This window comes from Vombatus ursinus, unplaced genomic scaffold (genome assembly GCF_900497805.2).
Source record: "Vombatus ursinus unplaced genomic scaffold, bare-nosed wombat genome assembly UNPS02014825.1, whole genome shotgun sequence".
NCBI lineage: Eukaryota > Metazoa > Chordata > Mammalia > Diprotodontia > Vombatidae > Vombatus > Vombatus ursinus.
In genome coordinates this window covers 5884334-5903997 of record NW_020954603.1, presented here as the reverse complement: position 1 = coordinate 5903997, position 19664 = coordinate 5884334, and the positions used below count along the sequence as shown (strand labels likewise).

Here is a 19664-nt window from a genome sequence, read left to right as displayed (position 1 = left end):
ACGGTCTCCACTTGCCCAAATGCGGCTCCATAATAATGACGTACACGGGAGGCAAGAGGAGGGGGGACGTAGGGGCGGAGCGCCCGGACGTCGAACGTCCTTTGGAATGTGGGAGGGGTGGAAGAGGGGGAGAGGCGGAGACAAAGGCCCCGGGGCCGGACTAGGAGGGAGGAGGAAGGGGCGGAGCCTTGCGTGCGCGCGAGGGGCGGGGCCACGTTCGGCTTGGCGCGAATTTTTTTTATTTCAAGCTTCTTTCTATTGCCTCCGGTGGCAAGGAGGGCGAGCAGCGCGCACGCGGACCCGCGGAGGAAGCGAGGGGGTGAGCTCGAGGGGCCGGGGGGGCCTGGAGGCGACCCCCCCCCGCCTTTACACACGGGGAAACTGAGGCACAAGGAGGCAGTCCTAGCCCCAAAGCTGGCTGGGCCCGGAAGGGTCGGGTGAGGGGGCCTGGAGGCCGGCTGGCTCGGGGCGAGAAGAAGATACTAGGTCTGGAGCGGCCTGAAGTGGGGGCGGGGTGTCCAGGGCCCTCATTTTACGGAGGGGGGAAAACTGAGGGAAGGGGACTTCCTTACTGCCCTATCGCCCTCTAGGGTCCAGACCCCGCCTTCTTTGGGGGGGGAGTAATTTGCCCCCACCACCTTCCTTAGTGCCTTAGTGCCCTGGGGTGGGGGAAGGGCAGGGTTCCTTATCAGAAACACCCCAGGCTTCGGGAGGTGAGTTCTGGGATCCGCCCTTGGGGGAGGGGGTGAAGGGGGGGTCATTGAGGGCGTTTCCTCCTCTGCAGAGAGGAGCGGATCTCCCCTGGGCCTCAGTCTCCTCATCTGTCAAAAGAGGAAGGGGAGGGGGCTGCCCGAAAGGCCTCAGCCCCACAGAACCCCACCCCCATCTCCTAGGGCTTTAGGCCCCTCTTTATCAGAAACATTTCTAGCCCATGGGAGACTTCTTTAAAAGCTGCAGCCCTTTACCCTTTGACCTGTGAAATGCTACTCTGTGGTCTTGGTATGTCCTGCAATTAACTCATTGAATTCAGCCAACATCCATTAAGCTCCTGCTGTGTGCCTCGGAGGCCTTTCTCCTCCCTAGGCTCCTTACAAGTCAGCCTCTCCAGAGCTCTCCTCTGCCCCATGGGGTGAGGGGGGCTAAGGATCAATTAGTCGGTCTGGCATTTTAGCCTCCTCAGCCTGATTTTGCAAAGTCTGGAAGACTTTCCTCCCCCTAATTCCCCCCTGCTGAGAATAAATCTACTATTTCTCCCCCAATTCATCCAAAACCCAGTTGCGGAGCTGGTGCCACAAGGTCAGAAAGCCAATGAACTCAGGGTCACCTGGAAGAGAGCCAGCTCTTTTTGGCCAGTGTCCACCAAGTAACTACCTTTTGGGAAGCAGGAAGCCCAGCCCTCACTTTACAGAAAGGATGCCTTTGGAACTAGCACCCAGACGGGAAGATGCAAGAAGGGGTCCCTGCAAGGCCCAGCATCAGGTTCATTGTGTTAAGACTGGCTAAACCTCTAAAAAGCCTAGGCCACGGCATGGAAGTCCAGCTGCTGGCCCAATGTGAGACCCCTGGCAAGTCACTCAAACTTGCTGGCATCCATGGTGAGGAGAAATGCCTCTCCAAGAGTTCCCCACGCCGCTACCATCGCAGCACCAGTCCAGGACATGCTTTCAGTCTTACATCCTGCTTTGTTCTCCTTCCCTCCCCACTCAGGACCAAAAGCCATGAAGAACCGCTACTTCACAAGGCTCAAGGCCAAACGAAGTTATTCATGGCTTGACTGTGAATTTTATGACAGGAAACTTCACCAGAATCTCTACAAGTAAGTAGACTCTGCAGGGCCGGTAGAGATCAGAGATCAAGATGGTTCCCAGGCCATCAGTCTGCTTATTAGCACCCAGCACTTGAGGTGGGGCTTTCCTGCCATCATGATTTTGGGGAGCCATCTAACAGTGTTTAGGGCACAGCCTCTATGGGGCCAGAGGTTTACACTGGTTGAGAAAAATAAGTTCAAGGGGTTTTTCACTAGATCCCAAAGTTGTCATCAAGTCAACAAGCATTTATGAAGTGCCTACTTTATGCCAGGCACTGGGGATACAAGGAAAGGCCAAAGACAGTCCATGCCCGCAAGGAACTCAGTCTCATAGGAGAAGCACCATGTGAACAGTGATGTTATAGACAGGATGCATTGGGGGTCATCTCAGGGAGGACACTAAGATGAGGTCTTGCCTGGTCTGCTTACAAAATGGGAGACTTAAGCTGGGATGTGAAGGAAGAAAATTCTCAGCGCCTGTCTTTTAAAAGAAAGACTTGTATCTGTTTGGAGCAGATTTTTTTGTAACATGACTGGGAGCAGGTGGACGTACTCCATCCTTGCCTCTGTTTGCCTCTCCAGGCAGGGGAGGCCTTATTCCTGGTAGGCTGCTGAGTCCTTTATCCCTAGCCAGGAGGGGAGGGTCTTAGCCCAAGCCCAGGCGACCCCCAGTCCACCTCTGCTTCTCCCCTCTTCACCCCGGGCACACATCCCCATGAATCTATTTTCCTTTTGGAGAAGGTTTGTTGGGCGGGAGGTAGATTTATCAGGCTTGACCAGCATGTTCCCTTATCTGGCCTCAGAGTCTTGGTGACTTGATTTTTCCATACTCTGGTCCAATTTATCCCTGTGGTTGCTTTGCAGAAGTATCTGTGTGACATCTCCAAGCAGCAACATCAAAGTCCAAATCAATCTGGGGGACTTCGTGTTAATTGAGGGACATGACGATGACAACCCATATATCGCTAAGCTGATCAAGCTCTCCAGGGATGGTGAGTTCCCCTGGGCAATGCAGGGTGGGGACAAGGCCCTGTCCTTAACTGCAGGCTAGGGCCCGTTGCTGTTGGGAGGGGCTGAACCCCCCACTCCCTGGTCTAGGAGGAAGTTGATGGGAGTTGATGACTTCTGAGATTTGGCATCTCAGTCCTTGAGAGGTGAGGGAGGGAAGAACCACCGGCGGCTAGGGGCTCAGAATCAAGAAAAGGGGGTGGGTTGGAAAGGAAAGAGGAAATAAAGAGGTTACCAGTTATATACATCTAATACCTTATAGGATGGAAAAGTGCTTTTCTCTGTATGTGAAATGAAAGGATTGGACTAAGTAATTTATGAAGCCTTTTCCAGCTCTTCTTGTTCAGTTGTGTCCAACTTTCCGTGACCCCATGTGGGGTTTTCTTGGCAGAGATACTGGAGTGGTCTGCCATTTCCTTCTCCAGGCCATTTTACAGATGAGGAAACTGAGGCACACAGGGTTACGTGACTTGCCCAGGGTCACACAGCTAGTGAGTGTCTGAGTCCGGATTTGAACTCAGGAAGATAAAGATGAGTCTTCCTGACTCCAAGCCCATCGCTCAATCCATTGAGCCATCAAAATGCCCTTCATCCAGCTCTCATAGTCTGCAGTTCGATAAGTTGATTGAGATGGTTTTGATTATGAGACAACTAGTTATTGAAAAGGGAGAACTGTAAAAAGGGAAAACAGGTAATTTACCTTTAAGATGTTTATTTCTAATCACCTAGTTCAGTAGTACATAGTGGACTGGACTGGAGTCAGAAAACCCTGAATTCAAATCCTGTCTCCGACAGTAACTCTGTGACATGAGGCAAATCATTTAACGTTTTAGTCTGTTTCCTCATCTGTAAAATGGGGAGAAGACATTGCTCTCTGTGTCTAGACTGAGGAGAAAAGCTAAGGGCTAGGTGAGTAAACTCAAACATGTGCACAGCTATAGTCCTAGAAAAGAGGAAGGAGAAGAGGAGATAAAGGCCAGCTGTGTCCCTCTTACCTTCTCAGCCAGTGGGAGGGACTAGAATGAGGCAGGTAAGAGACAGAAAGCTAATTACGGGAACTGTTAAATAACCATCAACCTCAGTCAACGTGTGGTAGAACCAGGATTTGCCTTTTGGCAAAGGCCCCTTCCTTGAGGAGGAGGTGAGGAAAGCTGGACGGGAGATGGTGCAGGAAAAAGTTGAGGGGGAGGCAGCTCCCATGGGGGGACACAGAAGGACAGACAAGAGTAGAGGGGTGAAGGGAGAGACGGGGCTACCGAGGGTCGGTCCAGGGGAAGCTTGGGCCCCAACAGGCAGAATTGCTGATGAGGGAAACGGTTTTAAATGGGAAGGTGTGGGCAGGCTCCATCCTAGGGGACCTGGGGGTCCAGGGCATTTTGGAGAGTGGACATGGCAGTGGGGCTGATGGGGAGGGGCGACCACTCAACACCTGCGTGAGGTTTGGGAGGACCCCAAGGTAGCGAGCAGCATTGGTGGGGAAGGTGTGTCCCTTTTGTTCTGGCCGGGGTCAGCTCAGCAGCTTCTTAAAGTGTTTGTCTTGTGGCTCTCTCGACTTCTTGAGGACCGGCCTCAATCGTTTCTGCCCTTGGACTTCTGGTCATTTGCGTGGCTTATTTAAGCATCTGGTGCCTGTAGTTGTCACTCATGAGTTGGTTACAGACCCTGCCCAGACAGGCAGACCGGTGAAGCCCGTGAGCCCTCTCTCAGAGTCACCTTCTTAACACCTAAAATAAGGCAATTAAAACGCGTGGGCCCCGAGCTAAGACCCTCTGGTAGACGGCCGCTCTCTCCAAGTTGGAGAGGTTTCGTGATTTACACAGCGGCCCCCAGGAAGGAAGTGGCAGGGGCTCGGACCGAGGTGCTAACTTGTCATCGAAAGGAAGAGCTGCTCCCCGACGGGACACTGGCTCTGCCGGCCACCAGGGCCAGCGCCGCAAGGTGCTTGTGTGTCTCTTCTCTTCCTGCCCAGTCTCGGGAGAGTCTGAGCCTAATTCACACGCTGTGGTCCAGTGGTTCATTCGCTTGAGCGAGATCCCCATCAGCAAGCGCAAGCGGCTTGGCCGAGAAGCTGCCAAACAGGAGATCTTCTGGTACAGTGACCCTCCAAGGGACATTAGAGTCGAGAGCATCCTCGGCCCAGTTCAGGTGAGCGTTCCCCAGGCTTCCGTCTCTGCCTCCCTCGTGTCCCAGGGAAGCCGCGCCAGTGTTGCCGTGTCACTCCCATCGTCGCTCGGGCCTCCTGGGAAATGTGAAAAATGGCAGAGTCATTGGATGTGACCACGCGGGCTTGACTTTGCCAAGAGGCAGGGAGTGTTAGTTAAAGGCACGTGCTGTGTGCCAAGCTGAGCTCCCAGGGCTCAGGCGGGCTGAGCTGCCCCTACTGCTCCTAGCATCCCAGGTGGTCCGATGGGCTTAGAGATGGAAATCCAGGAGAACACTTGGAGATCATCCAGCCAACCACTCGTTGTAGAGATGATTTGGATCTGTACAGGGGAAGGGGAAAGAATTCCAGGTAGGGGGACGGTAAATGCTGAGACGGGGCGCCCAAGAGTGAGGAAGCCATTGCCAGACTGGGACAAAGGATGCGTCTGTGAGGCTGTGGGACCAGTGGGATCAGCCTTGAAACTCGGGTCCTCGGGAGGTTCAGATTGTTGCCCAGGGCAGTCGTTCGTGTGTGTCCTTTTAGGTCACCGCGTCAATCCACGTATGTACGTTTCTCCTGGTCTTACTGTCTTAAGCCTTTCCAAATCTACTTTCACCCTCAGATTGTGGACATAAGCTTTGGTGACGAGGACTTTGGGAAGAAAGCGCTGCCTTCTCAGTGAGATGTGGGGTATTGTTGGTGCTCTGCCCTTTTTTCACATTTCCTCCTAATTCGTATTTTTGAATGCAGGTGGTGGCTTTGGCCCCAGAGGAGGCGGTGCCGAAGGAGCAGAAAGATGAACAGACATTCTATGTCAAACTCTCCTGGGACAACGAGTGCTTCCGACCACTGGCCCCAAAGCTGCTTGCTGAGATGAGGAAGTCACACGAGATGAGTCTCCGGCACAACGCCTCTCCCAGGGTGGTGGGGGCCAGGCCCGAGAACACTGCTGAGCGGGGCATTGGACGCATAGAGTCACGGCATTCCATTTCCAAGTCCTGTCCCTCTCAGGAGATACGCGCTAGCCGATCTCCCCGTTCTTCCTCCCCTCCCCGGGCCAGAAAGCGGCTGGATCTGGGAAGTAAGTCAGAATATATATAGCACCTACTGTGTGCTAGGCACAGGGCTAAGCACTTTATAAACGTCCCAGCAACCCTGAAGTAGGTGCTGTGATTATCCCCATTTTCCAGAGGAGGAAACTAAGGCAGACGAGTGTCTGGGGCAGGATTCAAATTGAGGTCGGGATTCAGCTCTGTCCGCTGCCCCCAGCTATACTTCTTCTGGCCCTTTGGCCTTGGCCCTTCCCTTTCTCACTGCTCAACATCCCATTAATAATCGATTTTAGAATTTCAGGAGGAATCCAGGTTGGGCTCTGGGCTTTGTCATTGGCACTTGGGTATTTTCTCCCGTGAATCACCAGGTTATGTAGAGTTCGACGGTTCTGCCCTCTTCTTCGCTCTTTTGAAACATAGACTTCTTTCAAGTTTTGAGGCCCATCTGTCATCCTCTTTTTTAAGTGACCACTGATAACTGCTCAGCAGCTGTCTCGACCAAGTGTTCAGTGTGCCAGGGTATAAATCAGTCAGGCCTGCTGACCTGAAGTCGTTGAGAACAGATAGATGCTGCCCTTAGGTCTCCTTGCAATGGCTGTCCATTATCATTGTCCCATCTCTGCCAGGCCTTTAGCACAAGCTTCTGATGGCCTGCTCACTTCCCTCCAAGGTTCCATAACACTTCCCCTCCTTCCCTACTGGTCAGCTTCTGGTCCCGAACAGCTCCCCTCTTGAGACAAGTCCAAAAGCTGTCAACTGTTCTGTTTTTGTTTTGTTTTTGTCGTTTGGCCAAGAGAGCCCTAGCGGGCGTTTGAATAGTTCGGTCCCCCTCAGGACAGCAGGGCTCTGTGTCAAGGCCTGAGGGTGAGCTCTACTTCCTGAACTGGTCATCATCTTTCTTCTCTTTCTGTCCAGGTGGTCTGTGGCATGCCTCCATTGATCCTGTGTTTTCCAGGTTTCCACCTCTTGTCTCTAGGCTGTTTCCCACTGACAGTTTCATGTATTTATTTAGGTGTCTGTATTCTGGACATACAGTGCTCCTCTGCACCTCCCCAGGTCCCACCGCTTTAGTCTGTAGACTTATTTCTGCTGATAAGCGGTTCTTCATACACGGCACTTCTCTGCTCCCCCCACACCCCTTTTGCCTGATACGTTCCTCTTGGACGTGTTGCCAAGACTTCCGAGTCATTGACCATTCTTGGCAGGTTGCGTATAGACATCTCAGGCCATTGTCTCCTGAATATTTTCTCCAGTGAATTGTTGTTCTTCTCTAGTACTAATACTCTTCCTACCAGAAAGAGTTCAAGCTTGAGAATGAGGTGAGGGCAATTGGTGACAGCATCAAGGAAAGGGATTCTTGCCCAGTTTTCTGCTTAGCAGGGAACTGAGCAGTTGAGGCTTAGCCCTTTCTTTTTCCGATTGCGCCGAACCACCGACGGCAGGACGTGTTGTCTCTGCCGCTGGGCCTGAGCCAGGTGAACCCAAGCAGAGCCATGCCAGAGCCCTGGTTCATAGTAGAACTGTGGTCAGTGCTTCTTCATAGCGAACAATTCACCTGTAGCGCCAGCCCGAGTCTCTCCTTTGTCCCATCTGACTGATCTCTCCCAGGTCCCCAGAGGACGCCCTGCAGATCTCCCTACACCAAGCTCAAGCTGGCCCAGCCCAAGCCTGCCAACAGTCCCTGTAACTCTTCAGGACCAACTAAACGGAAGGTGGCCTTGCCTGAGACCCCTTCACCTTCTAAGAAAGCTCGGGCCCTTCCTGCAGCTCAGAGAGAAGCCACGTTTAGTGAGAAGATGAGACTCGCTCCTCTCAAGGCGGGTGTGGAGACCAGCCCTTCCATGGCCTTGAGGTCCAAGCTCAGGCAGCCCAGGTGAGTGAGGACAGGCGCGTGCTCACAGGGGCGACGCAGGGAACACACGTGATGGTGCCTTTTAGTCCAGGCAGCACCAGTCCTGCACGGCTCTCGCCTTGCGTGTGGCGTTGGGAGCTAGTGAACCACCCTCCCTCTTACCGCAGTGTCGATAAGCCAGGTCACACTCTTTGGGTACCCGGTGCAAGGTCTAAGCTCATCTCTAGAAGCTGCACTGTTGAACTGCTCCTCTCTAGCGTGTCTCATTGCAGCAGATGTTGTGTTACAGTCTGGAGAAACTATGCCCGGTAACATCACTTAGAGCCAACCACTCGCTCTGGTCAAGGTGCATCTTATCCAAGATGATGAGTCATTATCATTGCTTCTGCGTACGTAGCCCTGGGATTCGGCCACGGCGGTGGCCCACCCCGGGCCCAGCATGTCCCTTGGCCAGCCGTTTAATTATACCTGCTCTCGGTTTCCTCCTCTGTAAAATGGCTGAGGAGGGTGGCCCACTCGATGATCTCAGATCCCTTCTAGGTCTGAGTGAACCCGGTGAATTGGGTAGTGCACATGACAGCCCCATTTTATGATGGAGAAATCTAGGCTCAGGGCACTTGGACACACATGGCTCTGAAGTATCTGTGGCTGGATTGAAACTTGGGTGTTCAGTCTGGGGCACCTGTCACCTTCGCGTTTGACCTGAGCTCAGCGCATGGAGCAGGTGGGGAAATCGTGTCCTTGCTAGGAAGGCAGGTGCCACAGCAGCTTCTTAGGAGGTCTGCCTCCTCCAGGCTGCTGAGCTTTGGTGCGTGAGCCCCCCTTCTTCCCAGGCAGCGTCCGGTGAGGTCTCTGGGCTTTCTTACAGGGTGGCCAAAAGGATAGATTCAGAAGAGGACCACCAGACTGAGAGCCCACCACGCCGCAGGACGCAGTCACTCAGATCCGTGAGAAAGACCAAGAAGACTTTAAGGTAACGATTTACCTTTGCAGGGAAAATGCTGCTGCCTTTCCACCCACCCCCACTCCCCGTCAGTCCAGAAAGCCCATCGAGGCCCCGAGGCGGGGGAGCAAGCAGCGTGTCCCTGTTCTCGGGGAGCCCGGGCTTGTGGCCTCGTTTGGCCTTTGAATGCTGACTGTGAGAGATGAGCATGCCCTCCTCCCCTCCCTAGAACTTTAGGTAGCAGGAGATATGACTCAGAAGGCGAAGATGACTACTCACCAGAAGAAAGCTCTGGCTCTGACTGCAGCAGCATGGAGGAAGAAGAGCCGGCCACACCCCGCCACCGCCAGAGAAGGCGAAGCGCTGTGCTCAGTGCCCAGCACTCTGCCAGAAAGTCCTCCATACAGGCCACTGCTTCCAAGCCACGTTCCAAGACTCCTTCCAAGATCCCTTTCAAGACTCCCACCAAGATACATTCTAAGACCCCTTCCAAGACACGTTCTAAGACTCCTTCCAAGACCCCCCAAAAAACAGTAAGGTTCTTCTAGGTAGATTTTCTGGTGGGGCAGACTGTGAGGACTGACAGAGCCACCCTCCAGGAATGTGGCAGTGGCCTCAGTTATCCCTCTAATGGGGCTGAAGTGCAGGATAGCTGTCACAGTGGGAGCTGGTGAGATCACCTAGAAAGAGGAGAGAAGAGGGCTGAGGACAGAGCCTTGGGGAACACCCTAGATGTGGTGAATGGGGCATTGAAAGAGACTGAAAAAGAGCAGTTTGGTAGGAAGAGGTCCTACCTCTTGGTCAGGATCGGTACCACCGAAACCCAGTGAGATAAGCATGTTCCAGAGGAGAGCAGAGGCCAAGAAGGGTGGAGACTGAGGAAAGACCGTCTGACTGGCAATTAGAGATGCTAGCGACTTTGATGGGCCAGGAGCCAGATGGCAGAGGATTGAATGAGAGGGAAGGGACAGGAGGCAGCAGGTATAGACAGCTGTGTCACTGGGGATGGCTGAGAAAGGAGGGGGGCAGGACAAGATGGAGGCCAATAGCTTGTGGGGTGATGAGTTCTAGAGAAGGTTTTTTAAGGATAGGGGAGGGGGCAGCTAGGTGGCGCAGTGGATAAAGCAACGGCCCTGGAGCTGGGAGGACCTGAATTCAAATTCAGCCTTAGACACTTGACACTAGCTATATGATGCTGGATAAAGGATAGGAAAGATATGAGATGGTTTGTGGGCCGCTGAGAAGGAGCTAGTGGATAAGGGAAGACTAAAAATTAGAAAAAATGAAGAAAGGAGTGATTGAAGAGGCCTGAGGGGTTTTTGCCTTTCCTTGTATCCCGAGGGCTTAGCATAATCCCTGGCACGTGGTGATGCATACTGAATGGCGGTTGATTGACTGGCCAACTGATGCCTCGTTAGTCCCCGTACCAGACTGAGCCAGTGGCAGGATAATAATAGATCACGGGGGTATGTCCTGTGCCCTGCAACATAAGGCTGCTCGAGGTGGCGCCCAGAATTGTTAAGTCCTCTTACTTTCCTCCAGAGTGGTCATCCACACACCTCTGGGGCAGCAGGGTAGCCATGTACGAGAGCGTTGGACTGACGGGCTGTGAGACCCCAGCAGGTCCCTTACCTCGCTCAGCCTCAGTTTGCTCATCCATGAAATCGGGATGATAATAACAGCCCTTGATCCACAGGGTCATTGCAGAGTCCAATGAGGTCACAGTGTCATAACCTGCCTTGCAAACCTTAGGGAGAAGTGCTGGCTGTTGGCTTCCCTTACTGACGCCTTCTGGGGATGGGGAGCTAGCCCACCAGCACTTCACTTGAAGTTCCTTGAGAAGAGAGGCGGCTTCATTTATGACTTTGTTTCTCCGGTGCATGGCACAGGGCCTAGCCCAAGCAGGCATTCCCACGCTTGCTGGATGAAGGGTAGACACGGCGCTGTATGAACAGCCCGGCCAGACAACCCCTGTGGACAGGCGAGTAAACGAAAGATAGCCTAACAGATGTAGCATGGGAAGGAGCGTCCTTGAGAAGTCGATGGAAACGCTGCCACTCTTCCCTTGGTCTGTAGAGATGGGGCGTACCATTGGTCGTGTGCCTTGGCTACGGTGTCCGTCAGAAACCATTTCCCCTTTCTTACAGTCTGAGCTCAGGACCCCCCAGATCCGCAGGCGCAGACAGCCTGCCCAGAAACCCACCAACACACTTGAAGAGGCCCGGATGAGGTGAGTGACACCCCCTCCCCTGTGCCCTCTTTCAGGCAGGAAACATTTGGCTTAATTTTCATAAGACAGAAGTAAGTCAAAGCTCTGACCATTAATTTGTGTACTGTGGGATGCAGTGAAGGGAATAGGCCGCCATTCTGAAAAAGGAGGGTTCCTTGGTCCGGGACCACTGGGTCTGAGTCTCCCGCCTGATTCAGAAAAGCTCAGTGGTGGTGGGGACTGGGGGATGGTGTAGACCAAGAGAGTCAGATGGATGTGGGGGACCCGGGGGCAGAAGCATCTCCAGGTGTGTAGGCTAGGGCATTTAGAGTTAGTGGCCTCCATGACAGAGTTTCAGCTGTCCTTTTGTCCCATTCTAAAGTCCCTCCCTGCGCTTCTGCCTCCCTTTCCAGGCTGCATGTCTCTTTCGTGCCCGAGTCTCTGCCTTGCAGGGAGCAGGAGTTCCAAGATGTCTACAATTTTGTGGAAAGCAAGCTTCTCGACCAGACAGGAGGGTGAGTCACCCTGGGTGTGTGAGGCGGGAAGGTCGTGGAAAAGGCTGAGGGAGAGGTCCATGCTGAGTCCTTAGAACTGAGAGCAGACAACAGCCAGAGAAACCCTGAGGGTCTGAGCCCTCGGGCCTCTGCGTCTGTCACGCGTGCAGCGTCTGCTCCATTCGTGGGCCCTGTGGCCCCAAACGTGGAACGAGATGCGATCCTCTTCTCGAGGAGCTTGTTGCCAGTGAGTCTTTGGGGCTCTTCTCCAGAGAAGCAGAGGGGGCGACCCCAGGGCTGGGCACGTGTTTCTGTTTCACAGGGTGGTCATGGGGAAGCTCTGGGAAGCCTCCAAGTGCTGCGTGGTGGGAGCTACAACACCACGTGGGTGGGCAGGGGTCTGACAGCTATGGGAGACGTCCCTCCTCTATGGGGCGGGAGGAAGCTGCAGGAAGAGGCTCTCCGAGGGGCTGCCGGAAAGGCCGGGCGGTCAGAGCCCTGTAAGGGGCAGCATAGTCTGGCTAGGACAGGGTCAGAAGCGTAGACTGGATCCAGATTAGGGGGGCCTTGAGTGCCAGAATCAGGAATTGTATTTTATGCGGTAAGTAGACAAGAGATCCGTGAATAAAGATTCATAAATAGTAAATACAACCAGTGTTTGTTAAAGACTTAACTGGTATAAGCAATTGATTCTTTGCAAGGACGAGCTAATGGCAGGTGCCCTGGTCAGCTCCTCTCTCCCTCTCCCTCCACACCCTTCCCTACCACGTCCCTCAAGTCTGTGTTGGAGCCAGCATGGAGCCCTGCCAGCTGCTCCCCTTCCTGCTCTAGGTGCATGTACATCTCTGGGGTCCCCGGAACAGGGAAGACGGCCATCGTGCATGAGGTGGTGCGTTCCCTGCAGCAGGCCGCCCAGGCAGAGGAGCTGCCCTCCTTCCAGTACGTCGAGGTCAACGGCATGAAGCTGACGGAGCCCCATCAGGCCTATGTGCAGATCCTGCAGGTGAGCTGGATGCCCCTAGACTGGGCAGGGCTGGGGCATGGACTGGGTCCACGGGTAGCCACACTGAGTGTGTGCAGGGCACTGGGAATGAGCCAGAGACTTACCTGAGTGTGGCATCAGGGGACAGTGCCCTGAGCAGTCTAAAGAGGGAGACAGGACTTTGGGGTGATTGAGGTTGGGGGAACCTGGACTGGGCCCGAAGGGAGGGACGGGCTTGAGGAAACAGGAGGGCATCGGGCAAGACTAGGACATTGCCTGGCCAGAAGGCAGGCTGAAGGAGAGCCGTGTGAAAGCGGCCTGGACAGATGGCCTGGAGCCCGGCTGGGGGAGCCGGGGAGGCTGCTGGTTTTCCTGCAGGGACGCTTCCTCCTAGGAACCGCTGCTGTCGTCCCACTACCCTGAGGGAGAGGGTCTGTAGCCTGCGATTGCAGCACCCGTTTAGCCTAGTGAGATTAAACCCAGAATGAGGGAGAGCCGAGCTCCTGCCCTTGGCTCGGCCAGCCCATGCAGGGGCACCAGGAGCTGAAGGGGCTGAGCGGCTCCTTATTATCCCAATCCAGAAGCTGACGGGTCAGAAGGCCACCGCCAGCCACGCTGCAGAGCTGCTGCAGAGGTACTTCAGCCAGCCCGCACCCGGCCAGGAGACCACAGTGCTACTGATGGATGAGGTGAGGCGGGGGCCGGGCCGCGCTCTTGGCTGCAGAGCTGTCGGGGGCGGGGGGGCTTGAATGCCTCGACCAGCACCTGAGGTCAGTGTCTGTGAGGGAACAGCACTAACATGTCTCCTTGGCACCCCGCCCCTGACAGCTCGACCTCCTGTGGACCCCGAAACAGGATGTGCTGTACAACCTGTTTGACTGGCCTACTCACCACGGCAGCCAGCTCGTCGTCCTGGCCATCGCCAACACCATGGACCTGCCTGAGAGGATGATGATGAGCAGAGTGGCCAGCCGCCTGGTGAGGAGGACAGAGGGGCTGGGGGCGGGGCTGGTGGGGGCCTGGGGGCGAGGCTTCCCCCTGGAGCTGCATCTCTGAGCATCTGTCCTTTGGGGCTCTAAGGGCCTCACCAGGATGTCCTTCCAGCCTTACACCTATAAGCAGCTGCAGGAGATCATCGTGTCCCGCCTGGAAGGTGTGAAGGCCTTCGAAGACGATGCCATCCAGCTGGTGTCCAGGAAGGTCAGCATTCTCCAAGTGTTTATTATAAGCATCTGCCGCACGCGAGGCCCCGAGGGACCTTCACGGTCGTCTGGGCCAAGCCCTGCCCAGAGCTTCATCCCAGCCTCCAGCACCCCCGGAGGCCAACTGTGAACTGGGACAGCTCTCGCTGAACTTAGCTTTTCGCTTCCACGGAGCTGAGAACTAGTTCTCTGCTTCATCTGTGTTGTTCTGCTGTATGAAGTAAGAAGAAATAAGCCTAATCCTTCTTGGACAGCTCTCAGTATTTGTCCCCTTTGCCCCTTCCAATGTAGACGTCCCCAGCTCCTCGAACCCCTCCTCATGGGTAGTGCCCCTCTCCCTCGCCTTCCTGCGGATACCCTCCTGTTTGGCGCTGTCCATTCTAAAACGGGCAGAACAGAACACGCTCACGCAGATGTGCGGGCTCCACAATGCTCCGCTGCTTTGGTGGCAGTGAGAGGGCAATCAGATCTGCCCTGCCTGTGGTGGGGGCAGCCCAGGCCTCCAGGGCCTGCCCTTGCCACAAGGGGTCTCTCCCTGCCATGCAGGAAGGAGAACACGTTCATAAGAGCTCTGGAGTGGAAGTCTTTGGCATTCCCAGATGTTTGGAGAGTTAGTCACAACTGGGCAGAACAGTCTAGTCTCCTCTCAAATACAGAAATATATTCCCAAGGTAACAGAAAGGTCTGGAAGACAGTCTAACCTCTGCAGGGCCACACTGGGCAAGGGAGGCTTCTGAACCTTCCCCAGGTTGTCCAGACAGGGCCCAGTGTCAAGCTCGTGAGAAAAGTCCTGTGCCAGTGCCTTTCATTAACAAGCAGTCCTGTCTGTGCCCTCTGTTGAACGAGGGCATGAAACACGTCCAGTAGCCTCAGTACTCATACAGCCAAACCCAGAGTCCCCTCGGTTTTCAGGATGCCTGACAGCATGCTCTGGCTTCTAGGTAGCTGCCCTGTCTGGGGATGCCCGGCGCTGCCTGGACATCTGCAGGCGAGCCACAGAGATCTGTGAGTCCTCAGGCCCGGTCAAGGTGGCCCATGTCCTGGAAGCAGCCGAAGAAATGTTTTCATCCTCTTACATAATGGCCATCAGGTGAGTCCCATCTCTGAACGCCACGGCCCAGCCCTGAGCATTCTAGAGAGAAGGGCCAACCCCGGGATCCTGCAGCGGTCATTGATTTGACCTCCTCCTCCTCTAAAGGGAGCCAGAAAAACGCCTCGTGCCACGTCCTTGTTGGGCAGATGACAGAGCTGGACCTCCAGACCTGGCAGCTCCGTGCTGTCCCGGTGAAGGGAACAAGCATTTTCTTTATTCATTAAGCACCTACTATGTGCAGGGCACTGTGCCAAGCACTTAACACGTTATCTCACTTGATCCTCACAACCACCCTGGGAGATAGGTGCTGTTATTATTATCCCCATTTTACAGTTGAGGAAACTGAGGCAGGCAGGTGAAGTGATCTGCCCAGGGTCACACAGCTAGTAGGGGCCTGAGGTCCCCCTGACACCAGGCTCTGCACTCTATCCAGCTTCCTAAGGGTTTGCAGAACCGTAGCCAAGTCAGAAAGCCTCAGCAGGCTTGAGCAGCTGTATTTCAAACGTCCTTTAGAAGTGGAGCTGGGGCTCTCGGCTTTGTGGCGGGGGCACCAGTGTCTCTGTCTTCCTTTAGGAATGCCTCCGTCCTGGAGCAGGGTTTCCTGAGAGCCATCCTGGCAGAATTCCATCGGTCAGGCCTCGAAGAAGCAACACTTCAGCAGGTGGGTTTGGCTTCTGGGAGTGGAGTGTGGGCGGGCCCCCTGCGGATTCCGGATGGTGGTGTCGGTGGGAGGGACTCTGGCGCCCAGCCACAGACCAAGAAACCTCCGGCAGCTCACCCCTGCTTCCCTTGCCTTCTTCTAGGTCTACCACCAGCACGTGGCTTTGTGCAGAATCGAGGGTCTGCCTCACCCCACGGTGTCCGAGACCATGGCTGTGTGCTCCCGCCTGGGCTCCTGCCGCCTTCTGCTGGTGGAAGCCAGCAGAAATGATCTGTTACTGCGCGTGCGCCTGAACGTGAGCCGAGGTGATGTACTCTACGCGCTGAAGGAAGAGTGACAGGAAGCCGCGAGAAACACCTAACTTATTACAGATCGCTATTTCTAAATTCGTTTTTATTTTTTTGAGCAAGGAGGACATTTTCGTACTGAATGGAAATAGTTTTATCATGTGTTTAAAATTTTACATTAAATATTTTGGTTTTTTCTAACATTCCTTTGGAGTTAGAACATTGTTACCAGTCAAGTGTTTAAAACCTGATTTAACACTGGCACTCACCAGCCTATACTGAAACATTCATCTCATCCGCTCCCACTGTGACACAAGCTCAGGTGGCCGCTGATTGCTTCTGGTAAAAACCAACCAATTAAAAAGGGAGGATAGTAGTTTTCAACTCTCTGGACCAGACGTGGGGAGCCTGCGGCCTTCAGGCCACATGTGGCTTTCCAGATCCTTTAGTGAGGCCTTTTGACTGAATACAGATTGTACAAAAGAAATCCCAAACTCGGGCCCCGTTGAAAGACTCCTGGGCTGTCCCCGAGGTCCTTGAAGAACGCAGCATTCATTACCCAGAGAACACTGCAGCAGGACAGCATGGAATACAGACGGGGCTCCAACATTTCCTCTAGATGTTCATAGAACCTGGCCTAATTTAGGAAATAAAGCTGGGAAGATGAGTATGCAAAAGAGACAGGGGTGCCCATGACAAACCCAGAAGAGAATCCCTCCATCTACAAGTAAAGCCTCCAAAGAATAAAATAAAATACAGCTTGGCCACAAGATCAACTAAAATCCTGAAACATCATGGGAGAGGTTTTTTTTCTTTTTTAGTTAAAAATGATACTACAAATTAAATGATAGCTCTGGAGGAACTGGACAAGAAACAAGGGTTGGAGAGGCTTGGAAGGTAAATTAACAGCTCAGTTCCCAAAGTACAAAAAATTACTAATAAGCAAGAAACTGAAACAACAAGAATTATCAGCTAAAATGTATCCTATCAGAAACAACCAACCGGGGGAAACAGTGAATGAAAGAATTTAACAATCATTGGACAACCTGAAATCCATGACCAAAAAGAACCTGAATATATTTGAGTAAGTCTGAAATAAGGAAGGAAGGGCTGCTCTTAGAACAAGAGGGCAAAATGAACATGGGAAAATCTGCCAATCACCTCGTGAAGAAAACTAGGAATGTCAGTCAAAATTCAATTCGGAACCTCAAATAAAATTGGATTTTTAAAAAAATTAAAAGGAAGGGGGAAATGGTGTGAATGAAAAGCCTGAGAGATAGTATTTCTGGGTAATTAATGAGAGGCTTTGTCCAGATCACTTAAATTGAACACAATGGGCCAGAATTCACTTAAATTAGCTTCTCTTTACACTTTAATCAGAAGTAAGCTCTCCAAGATTGAGGAGAATGTTTCATTTGTCAGCCCTGTCCTTCACAAGGACTGGGCTTTGACTTTGAACTTTGAATGAGGAGGTAAAAAGAGAAAGAACCCTACTAATAACTAATCTACTAATAATTGGTTATTAATCAGAAAAAGAATATATGGGTTCCCTATGCAAAATTGTTACTAATGTAATAAGAAAATAATCGTTTTTCTCAGGAATACACTAGGGAAAAAACGAAGGAGAATAGTTACAGCTCACATCACAAGTAGAACACTATAAAAAAGAAACAGGTAGCAAACAGTCCAACAGCATCACTTGAGCTTCACTTTAAACAGAACCAGCAAAAGGAGGGTTGAACACACATAGGCTAGTGTAGAAATACATTCAACTTAACTAAAAATAGAGAGGAACCAGGAGAAAGAGGATAGATCATAAGCAAAAGAAAACTAGAAGGCAGCAATTAAAACTTATTTGCTTCTGATTAGAAAACAGGCTGATTAGGGGAATTATATTTATAACACACAGAAGCAAATAAACCTAATATTAAAGCTGAAAAAGACCCCAGCTACTAGGTTAATGACAATTCAGCAAAAACTGAAAACTAGAAAGTAGTGTGGCAAATTAGTCTTAGACAAATACCTCACATCATACAGCAATGTTAGTTTCAAATGGACAAATGACTTAGAAAAGGCCACATGAACAAATTAGAAGTACAGGATAGAAATGTCTTCTCAGAGCTATCTGTGGATGACAAGAGGTTATAATTAAACAAGAAAGGAAGGATCACAGAACTAAATGGATAATTTTGGTTTTAAAAAAATATGTAGTCGCATAAATAAAATCAAAGCTAAAATCTGAAGCTAAGAGTTAAATGGGGAGAGGAGTGGAGAATAAATCTGTGCAAGAAGTTTCTCTGATAAAGTTCTGATTTCCAAGATATATTAGGAACTGATTTAGATGTATAAGATTAAAAGATATTCTTCAAGAGATGATCAAAAGGGCAGAGGTTCAATGGGAGAAATCCAAGCTATAAAAAAACCATATGGAAAAAATGCTTTAAATGACTAATAATTAGAGAAATGCAAATTGAAGCACTTCTCAGGTTCCATCTCACACCCAGCAGGAATATAAGAACTGCTCTAAAGCAATCTGTAACTGTGCCCATGAAAATCACTCAACTGCAATTCCTTTGAACTGGTTTTACCACCACTGTTAGGCCTTAACTCAGGTATTAAAGAAAAATGAAAGAACCAATAGGTATTAAATATTAATAGTAACTCTTTTTGTGGTGGCAAAGAACTGGAAACTATGGGGTTGCCCATCAATTAGGAGAAGGAATTGAACAAATTAAGGCACATGGATGTAATGGAATGTAACTGTCCAAGTAGCAAGTGACCAAAGGGATAGTTCAGAGAATCTGAGAAAACTTGTATGAACTGATGCAGAGTGAAGTGAACAGAACCAGGAGAGACTTAGGCACTCTAATCAGTGCAGTAGCCAAGCCTGATTCCTGAAGACTGATGACAATCTCTGCTACCCAACTGACAGAAAGGAGATGGATTTGAGATGCAGGATAAGATGCAATTCTTGGAAAGTCCTCTGCAAACCCTGGAGTGCCCAAGAAGAGGCCTATTGCTGTTACAGCTAGTTCCACCCCACACAGAGTTGGAAAGGAGCAGAGACTCCAGCCAATCCATCAGGCATTTAAGGGCCTACTCTGCGCCAGGCCCTGGGGACACGAGAGTGTAATGTTCCCTGCCCTCATGGAGCTTACCAAGAATCCGCTAAGTCCTCAGCCAGTCTCTGAAAAGCCTACCCCAATAAAAGGGAACCTGCTCCACTCTGGGCCTTCGCTTGCTCAGTTTTTTTTTTCTGACATCAAGCCTGAATTTTCTGCTTTGTAAATTCCTCCCATTTCTCAGTTTTTCCTCTCTAGGGCCAGACTGAGCAAGTCTGTCCATATGACAACTCTTCAAATAGTTGGAGTTTGGTTACTGTCTTCGGGTTTATTGTTTCTCAGTCATTTCGGTCGTGTCTAACTCTTCGTGACCCCATTTGGGGTTTTCTTGGTGAAGATACTGGAGTGGTTTGCCCTTTCCTTCCCCAGCTCATTATACAGATGAGGAAACTGAGGCAAACAGGGTCAAATACCCAGGGTCATACAGCTAGTAAGTGTCTAAAGCTGGATTTGATCTCAGGAAGATGAGTCTTCTGACTCCAGGCCCCAAGCTCTATCCACTGCGTCAGCTAGCTGACCTCAAGTGAGATAATATCTGTAAAGTGTTTAGCACAGTACCTGGCACACAGTAGGTGCTACATAAATGCTACTATCATCAATCAGTAAACATTTATTAGGCACCTGTTATGTGTCAGTGCCTCACATATAAGCAGTAGGGATACAAAAACAAAAAAGAAAGACAGCCCCTGCCCTCAAGGGGCTTTCAATCTAATGGGAAGAGACAAAAGGAAGCTGAAAAAGGGATGGCGGTCAATTCAAAGAAGTCCCAAAGTAGGGTGGCTAGGGGAGAAATGAGGAAATTGTATGAC

At 51.7% G+C, this 19664-nt stretch overlaps 1 protein-coding gene across 2 annotated transcripts; it reads left to right on the top strand.

Moving 5' to 3' along the window:
• Positions 1–242: 242 nt before the first annotated feature.
• Positions 243–15939, top strand: ORC1 (origin recognition complex subunit 1). Of its 2 annotated transcripts, none has more exons than XM_027838134.1 (17): positions 243–319; positions 1708–1816; positions 2672–2799; positions 4785–4960; positions 5709–6039; positions 7619–7883; positions 8731–8835; positions 9035–9338; positions 10953–11035; positions 11428–11529; positions 12340–12511; positions 13072–13179; positions 13319–13468; positions 13571–13690; positions 14634–14782; positions 15359–15446; positions 15589–15939. In XM_027838134.1, exons 2-17 carry the CDS (start codon positions 1719–1721, stop codon positions 15781–15783), a joined length of 2574 nt encoding a protein of 857 aa, XP_027693935.1. In that variant the 5' UTR covers positions 243–319; positions 1708–1718; the 3' UTR covers positions 15784–15939. The 2 variants fall into 2 exon arrangements, with proteins under 2 accessions (XP_027693935.1, XP_027693934.1); XM_027838133.1 differs by lacking the exon at positions 243–319 and adding an exon at positions 1378–1595.
• Positions 15940–19664: the final 3725 nt, after the last annotated feature.

Bases quoted from the DNA above. Each gene is read 5' to 3' on its own strand.
- ORC1 (XM_027838133.1), top strand. From the start codon at position 1,445: ATGCAAGAAGGGGTCCCTGCAAGGCCCAGCATCAGGTTCATTGTGTTA. The intron at 7,884-8,730 runs GTGAGTGAGGAC...GCTTTCTTACAG, and splicing joins TCCAAGCTCAGGCAGCCCAG to GGTGGCCAAAAGGATAGATT. The intron at 11,036-11,427 runs GTGAGTGACACC...CTCCCTTTCCAG, and splicing joins CTTGAAGAGGCCCGGATGAG to GCTGCATGTCTCTTTCGTGC.